This window comes from Castor canadensis, chromosome 10, assembly GCF_047511655.1.
Source record: "Castor canadensis chromosome 10, mCasCan1.hap1v2, whole genome shotgun sequence".
Lineage (NCBI taxonomy): Eukaryota > Metazoa > Chordata > Mammalia > Rodentia > Castoridae > Castor > Castor canadensis.
The window spans coordinates 101,515,102-101,524,260 of NC_133395.1; the positions used below are offsets into that span (position 1 = coordinate 101,515,102).

The following is a 9,159-nucleotide window of genomic DNA, read 5'->3' on the forward strand; positions in this document are numbered from 1 at the left end:
ACCTGCAAGAACCATGCATTCAGTCATTCCACAAATATTTAGTGAGTAGTGTGAACACAATACTGGCCTTGTTTAGAACAAGAATATGAGGTTCAAACACATTCCTGCATTTTTGTTTGAGCAACCTTAGGAAACATGGTTACCTGGATCTGAGTTTCTTCTATTTCTTCTTTCCAATTGGCAGATAAAGGTAATGTGTATCACACACTAAATAAATGGTAGCTATTTTAAATACTTATTATCCTGTTCCTGTCAAAGTGAAAAAAAAAAAAAAAGCAAGAGAATCAATGTGTTACCTGTCTATTGATTGGTCTGGTAGCTGCAGGTCTTTGGCTTGGAGCTCAAATAACTGGGCAAATTAGATTCATTTCTCTCTGTCTCTCTCTCTCTCTCTCTCTCTCTCTCTCTCTCTTTCCTACCTCTTTCCCCTTTATTTTATATTTATTTACTTTCATTTTTGACTGATACATAGGATTTGTACATATTTATAGATACAAGATGATGTTTTGATTCATGTATATATTGGGTAATGATCAATAATGTAATTAGTAAATCCATCGCCTAAAACTTGTATCATTTCTCTACAGTGAAAACATTTAAAATCCTCTCTTTAACTATGTTGAGATATATACTGTTAATTATACTCATCCTGCTGTGTCATACAATGCACTTTAAACTACAAAGAATCATCCAAATATCAGAGGGAGCCAAACTTAGAGGGAGAAGCAAAGATACAGGGAGCTGCATTGCTTGGAGGAGGAGCATAAGTCACAGCATTTTGGTGAGACTGCCTGAGGCATCCTGGAGATGGCACCTGTCTTCACACCCAGCTACCTATATGAAGGTAAAGTGCTCCCATGCAAGACCAGCTGAATACAGCCCATCCAAAATCTGTAGGCACTGAAGATTGATGGAGTAATCAAGGCAGAACTTTGGAACACCTGGGAAGTCTCAGGTGTTCCTGCCAAAGCTGAGCTTTTATGTGATTCGAATTTTTCCCAGGTGCAATACTCTTTTTAAACATCTCTATCTAATTTAACTATCTAACAAATACAATTAGAGTATTTTTATCTGAAGGGATTGTCATACGAACTCTAAACCATCTCTCACATTTCTCCATTCTTGGTCTTTCTTTGCATACATTCTTCCGAACATTCTCTCCATAGTAAAAAAAAAAAAAAAGTATATCATTGATAAGAGTAACTTGGAAGAAAATCCATTCTTGTTTTTATTGTCAGCTCCATGGATTAAATAACTCCTATTCAAGACCACAAGTCTACAGTTGGAATTCTTCTTTGGGAATTGTAGTTAATTTGATGAAATGAAAATTATACTTTGGTTTTTAATTCATGTTCATACATTTTTTTATCTGTTTGGGGAAAAGCTCAACAAACAAGAATAACCCAGCAACTCACTAGAACTATGCTTGTTATAGTCATGTAGAGTCATGTAGAGTCTGGGGAAACAACAGAGACAATGAGAGACACAAAAAGACTCCTATATTTGGGGGAAACAGAGGCTCTGAAGTAACCAATAGCTGTCCACCTTTAAAGAACATGCTCCTACATGATACACAAGAGGCTCCAGGTCTAGTCAATGCTACTAAAATAATTCCATCAAGTCAAAAGTGTGAACTGTGTTTTTCAAAAATTCAGGTAAGGCATTTGACTACCACAAATCAATAGTTGAAACCTTATGTAGTGGGCATTACTTATAACTGAGTTTTAAAATTCCTAACAAGTTTCTTTTACTACCTTTTACCTTATTTTTGTCATAAAAATGTGAAGGGCACATGAATATGGGCCATACTAGTGTACTTGACATCCATGAAAAAGAGCTAGTACATTAAGACCCAGACATCTTAAAATCGGGTATGATTCCTGTCCATTGGAGTTACTGTGTAAGTTTAAGGGCAGATATAACTCAGCAGAAAGAAGACAAACTAAAAAGTAAAGGGCAACAGATATTAGGAACTAGTGAGTTGGTTTTATATATTTAAAACAGAACGCACAACTTAATATGTTGGATGAGAAATCCAGTCTACACCTGGCTGCACACCCTGCTACAGACAAGGCTCTATTAATTTAAGATGAAAACTAGAAATAAGACTTGTTTTATGTCTGGTCATTGGTAATTGCGAGATTCTTCAGGAAGTTGGGATTTTTAAGTGAATACACTATTTTGTAATTTTTATAGGAGAGTACTTTCTGGTCATTAAAGAAGCAAAGGAAAAAGAACTCTCATTTTAAGATGCTAGAGTTAAACTGAGATCATTTTGAGCAAGGCTCTGAAGCCAAACTACTTAATAATATTTTCCAGCTTGCAACAACCTATAAAAAAGCACATGTGCAGCAATAAAACAGAACAAGCAGCCATGAAAGGAACATAAAGAGAGACAGACAGACAGTTGTCCAACTTTCACAGAGAGCATTGGAACATAAAATTTTGAGTGTTCCCTGGCACAGTATTGCAGGCTTGCCTCCCTCCCACTGGAAGTCAAGCTTATCAAAAGCATCGCAATGGTGCCCTTGTCATGGGGGTCCCCTCAGCTCCCCATTTTGATGAAAAATGATAGCTGCTTCCACAGTAGTTGGTGAAACTAAAGAGGTTCAAAGTCCCTTAAATGTCCATCCTTTCCAAGGGCCCCCTGAAGCATCATGGGATAGAGATGCCCACAGTGGATCTGTGGCTCATCAGTGGGGTAAGTTGGCCTTGCTAATACACTGGGGAAAGGCATCATGCACTTTAGAGTCCCAAGATCTGGATTTGGAATTTGACTCCAACATTAACTGGCTATATAAGCTCTTTACTCTCTTTAAGCCTCATAGTCTTTATCAGTAAAACAGCCATTCTGTTAATGGCCTGGCAGCGATGTCAGGAGACTATTAAAAATATTAAGAATGACATAGATTAAATGCTCTGTGATTGATCCAGGAGGTGCTCAGTGCATGGTAGTTTTTATTTTTATATATTTTAACTCCATCTTTTATCATGATTCCCATGATTTAAGCTTACAGAGACTACATGCTTTAAGAATTAAACCCAAACCCAAAAATAAGGCATGAACACACGGAAGATATTCTCAAATTCACTTCTTTTCTGCAAGTACCTTTCTTTTCTTCTTTTTCTTTTGGTGTTATTGGGATTTGAACTCAGGGCTTTGCACTTGTGAGGGAGGTGCTCTATGGCTTGAGCCACACTTCTAGCTCTTTTTTGCTCTGCATAATTTGGAGTTAGGGTCTTGCTTTTTGCCCAGACTGTGATGCTCCTACTTTATGCTTCCCAACATAGCTGGGATGACAGGCATGAACCACTGTGCTCAGTTTTTTGCTGTTGAGATGGAGTCTCATAAACTTTTTTGCCTGGGCTGGCCTAGAATTGGGGTCCTCAGGATCTCCCATGCAGCTGGGATGACAGGTACATGCCACAACATTCAGCTGTTGGTTGAGACAGGGGTTTTATGAACTCTGCAACCCTCACACCCACCAGCTGGCCTTGAACCACAATTCTCCTGACCTTAGCCTCCCAAGTAGCTAGGATTTCAGGCATGAACCACCAGGACCTGTTTAACATTTTCTTTAGTGTAGAAAATTCTAGAGAATAAACTTTCTGAAAAGTGCTCCTATCTTTCCCTCTAAATCCTATGTGGTCACACCAATAGCTGAGGACTCCATGTTGCAGAAGAACCAGGTTCACCACTGACACAAATCAAGGACAGGTGAGCTGCCTGCCTGTAAGTGGCATCAGGACCAGGAAAAAAAATCTAAGTTGTACAGAATCATCACCTGCTGTTGACAAGATCTTGGAGATGGTTTGGTTTCACCCCTGTACACTATAAGTTCCTATCTAACTTATGTCCTATTTTCATCCTTAAAAGATTTAAATAAGACAATTATGAGAGATTGCCTATCAGTTAAAATATTTTCTAGTTTATAGAACCTAGATACAGAGAGGTCAAATACTCATAAACTATATGTAGAGTCAAGGACATTTTTTAAAAAAAATCTGAGATAGGGTCTCACTATAAAACTACTTGAAATTCTCCTGCCTCTGCCTCCCCAGTGCTGGTTGGATTACGGGTGTGTACCACCACATCTGGCAAGGACATCTTTATGTGTGAGAATGGAGACATTGTACTGTAGGCAGAAGTTCAAGTGTATATAGGCAGAGGAAGGAGCAGGTATAAAACTGGTAGCTGCTATGGAAATTGTTCTCGCTGGCTTTTAGGTAGGAAGTTCTTGAGTCTTCACAGCTGAAAGAACCTCGTTCAGGGGCAGGAGAATTTATTCTCTCTGGATGGGCAAGTCTCATAGTTCAGTGGCATGGATCTCTTTATGGAGTAATTGCTGAACATGTCTGTACCCTTTTTATTCCATATACCTTTTCTACCCAAAGTGTGTGTGCTGCTATTTATTGAGAATTTATGACACTTGGATACTTCCCTAACTTACTTCACAACAAGGAGCAAACTTTACATTTATTTTTAGCCAAAAGTAACTTTGAAGATTTTACCCTTATGGGATCTGTCTAAGACATGGAGTTGATAAAGACAATTCACTCTCTGAGGGTGAACCGACACATTACATCTTAACAGTGACGTCCTTTAACGAATTTCATCTGAGCAGCTTTCATTAATTTTGCCTACAGCAACAAATAATAAAACAAGGTATTAGTCAGGGTATGAAGGAAGACAGCTTTGAAATGTCCAGCCTGAACCTTCTGAACCTGCTCTTTTTTCTGCTTCTTCTCTAACTACCTTTCTGTCAATCACCAACACTCCTATAAGGTCTTCTAAAAGAACTACCATCAGTTACTTAACCCTCTGTTCTTCTTGAACTTCAAACCCTCCCCTTCCCAAGTTGAATTATATGCAAATGCTTATATTTGATCAATTTTGATCTAGAAAAATGTCAGTTGTTATGGTTCAACCTAGTGACAGCATTCTGTGCATTGTTAGTAATTTTGAAATGAAAAAAAAATTGTCTTGTTTTTAGAGGTGAAAGGAACTTAGATGTTAACATAACCTAATTTGTTTGGGGTAGAGGATGAACCTCTGAGACTCAGACTTGGAGAAGTAGAAGAGCTAACATTACCAGCTATGGAATCTGAATTCAATTTGGGGTGGTTTAACTCCTATCTTGTGCTCTTATCTCCAGAGCAGGGGTCAGAAATCTTCTATAAAGGGAAGCAATAAATATCTTGGAATGTATGGACTATAAAATCTTATTGTAGCACAAAAGCAGTTCTACATGAAGTGTAAACAAATGAGAATGGTCACATTTCAATAAAACTTTATTTATAAAAACAGATGGAGGCCTGGGTTTGGCCTATAGGCTATAGCTTGCCAAGTACTTGCTCTGTAGGAATCTTAGACATAAAGATATCTGCAAGCACATGATTTGTATACTGACAGCCTGTTCAAGAGTTCAGAGATGCTGGCCAGCCATGAGAATAATGTGATTTCTTCCTTTCCTATTTATATGCATTTTATTCCTTTCTCTTGCCTATGGCTCTGCCTAATTCAAGCACTATATTGAATAAGAGTAGAGAGAATGGACACCCTGTTTTGTTACTGATTTTAGAGGAAATGATTTCAGTTTTTCCCCATTTAGCAGTGTTGACTGTAGGTTTCTCATATGTAGCCTTTATCATGTTGAGTGGGATCCCTTCATTCCTAGCTTCTTCAGAGATTTTACCATGTAGGGGTGTTGACTTTTGTCAAAGACTTTTTCTGCATCTGTTGAGGTGATCATGTGATTTTTGTCCTTTAGTCTATGTATGTGCTGAGTTAAGTTTATTGGTTACTGTATGGTGACCCATCTTTGCATCTCTGGAATTAAACCAACTTGATCATCATGTATGATCTATTAAATCTGTTGTTTGCAAGTATTTTATTGAGGATTATGGTGTCTGTATTCATCAAGGAAACTGGCCTATAATTTTCTATAATTCTTATATTCTTATTCAGTTTTGGTATCAGGTAATACTGGTTTCATAGAATCAGTTCAATAGTTTTCCTTCCCTTTCTATTTTATAGAATAGTTTAAGGAGCATTGGTGTTAGCTCTTTTAAGTCTGGTGGGGAGGATAAAGGAGAATGGTGGAGGGGATGAATTCAAGTATGATATATTTGATGTACTATAAGAACTTTTGTAAATGGCACAATGTACCTATACCCAACACAACAATAAAATTAATCTTTAAAAAATTAAGTCTGGTAGAAACCCAGTACAGTGGTTCATTCCTGCAATACCAGTTACTCCAGAGATTTTGATTAGGAGGATCACAGTTCAATGCCAGCCTGGACAAAAGTTAGCAGGACTTCATCTCAATCAGTAAGCCAGGTGTGGTGATGCACTCTGTGGTCCCAACTATGTGGGAGGCAGCAGATAGGAGGATCATGGTCTGAGGCTGACCCTGGCAAAAACACAAGACCCTAGCTGAAAAATAACTAAAACAAAAAGGGCTGAGGGCATGGCTCAAGTGGTAGAGTCCCCATCCAGCAAGTATAAGGCCCTGAGTTCAAACCCCAATATTGTGCACCTCCCAATTAAAAAAAAAGTCTGATAGAATTCAGCAGTATCTGGTCCTGAGTTTTCTTTGTTTGAAGATTCTTTATTAGTGCTCCAATCTCATGTTCATTACAGACCTGTTTAGGTTGCTTATATCTTTATAATCCTCTTGGTCCAAATTCAGTAGGTCCTATATGTCTAATTTATCGTTCTACATTTTTCAAATTATTAGAATATAAAATTTCAAAATATCCCCTAATGATCTTCTGGATTTCATTGGTATCTATTGTAACATCCCCTTTTCAATCTCTAATTGTTTCAACTCAGGTCTCTTTCTCTCTCTCTTTGGCAAAGTGTTTGTCAATCATGTTTATCTTCTATATTTAAAAGACTCTAAATACTCCACCAAAAATTTCTTAGATCTGATAAACACTTTCTGCAAGTAGCAGAATACAAAAGAACAAATCGGTAGCTTTTCCACAGTAGCTTTTCACCATAATGAACAGGAAAATGATCCCACTCAAAATAGCCTCAAAATAAAGAAACAAAAAAACCTAGGGAAAAAACATAACCATGGAGGTGAAAGACTTCTCCAATGAAAACTGTAAAACACTGAAGAAAGAAATTGTAGAAGACAGTGGAAGATGGAAAGACCTTCCAAGTTCATGGATTGGCAGAATTAACATTGTGAAAATGGCTGTATTACTGAACGCAACCTACAGATCTAGTGCAATACCTATCAAAATCCCAAATGACATTCTTCACAGTAAAAACAACACTGATCTTAAATTTCACAGGGAAAGCACCAGGGGAGTGGCTCAAGTGGTAGAGTAACTGCCTAGCAAGTGTAAGGCCCTGAGTTCAAACCCCAGTACCACACACACACACACACACACACACACACACACACACACAATCATATGTAAGCATTAAAAAACCCCAAAAGCTGACAAAATCTTGAACAAAAAGAGCAATGCTAGAGGTATCACAATACCTGATTTCAAACTATACTACAGAGCCATAGTAACAAAAACAGCATGGCACTGGCACAAAAGTAGTCATAGAGAGCAATAGAATAGAAAACCCAGAAATAGCCCACACATCTATAGCCATCTGATTTTTTTTTTGTTTTCTAATACTGGGGCTTGAACTTGAGGCCTTCACCTTCAGCCACTCCACCAGCACTATTTTTGTGAAGGGTTTTTCAAGGTAGGGTCTCATGAACTATTTGTCTGGGCTGGCTTCAAACCACAATCCTCCTTATTTCTGCCTCCCGAGCAGCTGGGATCATAGGCAAGAGCCACCAGTGCCCAGCTCAGCTATCTGATTTTTGACAAAGGCACCACTAAAAATATACACTGGAGAAAAGACAGCCTCTTCAGTAAATGGTACTGGAAAAACTGGATATCTACATGTACAACACTGAAGCTAAACTCCTATTTCTCACCCTATTCAAAAATTAATTTGAAATGGATTAAAGATCTGTACATAAGGCCTAAAACCTTGATGTTACTACAAGAAAACATAGGAAAAACATTTCAAGATATAAGCTTAGGCAATGAATGTATGGATAGGACTCCAATTGGTCAGGAAATAAGAGCAAAAATTGACAAATGGAATTGCATCAAATTAAAAAGCTTTTTTGTACAGCAAAGGAAATGATTACCAGAGAGAAAAGACAGCCTAGAGAATGGGAGAAATTCATCTGACATGGGTTTAATACCTAGAATATATAAAGAACTCAAAAAATTAAACACCAAAGAACAAATAATCCAATCAAAAAATGGCCAAGTGAATTCAACAGAAAGTTCTCAAAAGAAGTACAAATCATATTTTTTCCCATAGAACTACAGGTAGAATTCTAGACAAAGAAAAACTAACACCAAAGAAAATGCAAGCTTGCCCTTATACCAACCATTCTGTTTTCTCAGGCCCATTATGCCCATCAGCAAAGAGCACATTCCTGGAGTACTTACTTGCAGGTGATGGAGTGCTGCAGCCACTAGGAGGAGGGTGGCCGTGGAGACCATGGAGGGAAGGCAGAGAAAGTCCACTGATGACTGGTGGGAAGAGTAACGGGTAGGGGGTGGCTGGGTAGTGAGTCATGTGTCCATTCACTGGTGGAACAGGGCATGAGTGGCTACTGGTGGTCATGTTTCAGGCCTCACAGAAGGAAAGGTACTCTGGGGCAGGAACACATCACTCCAGGTCTTAAGCCAAAGTGAGAGAGGTAGACGCAGGACAGGAGTTAGGGCTGAGCTGCGTTCTGGGCCAAAGGCAGGACAGTTCAACTGGTGACCTGGCTTCCTCCCAGCGTGGTTTCTCCAAGTCTCATTTTGCTAGGTAGATGACAGGAAGGATGTCTCTTTTGTTTCCCTTCTTAGCTGAAGGCTAGGGAGGTACTCGCACCTTCAAATTCCAGAGCTGTTAATCCTGTAACAACAAGAAATACATATTTGCATATAACACAAATCTAAATATTTCTCTCATTAAGTAATTATGCCAAAAAAAACCCCTTTAATATTAATTCAGGTCTTCCAATTCCTCTATACTTACTATTTTGCAGTTTTGATTTTCTCAAATTCTCACGTTCTAATTTCAAAGTAATTGATCATCCTGTATAAAGCTACACCTCCCCACACACTCCT

The 9,159-nt window shown here is 38.4% G+C and overlaps 1 protein-coding gene across 1 annotated transcript in view; it reads right to left on the reverse strand.

The window, feature by feature from the left end:
- Positions 1-8,919, reverse strand: part of Rarb (retinoic acid receptor beta) — a 385,376-nt gene extending 376,457 nt beyond the window's left edge. Inside the window, exon 1 of the mRNA XM_074043790.1 lies at positions 8,488-8,919. Coding sequence (XP_073899891.1) covers positions 8,488-8,665 — 178 coding nt within the window. The 5' untranslated portion in view covers positions 8,666-8,919. The remainder of the gene's footprint in view (positions 1-8,487) is intronic.
- Between the last annotated feature and the right edge of the window lie 240 nt (positions 8,920-9,159).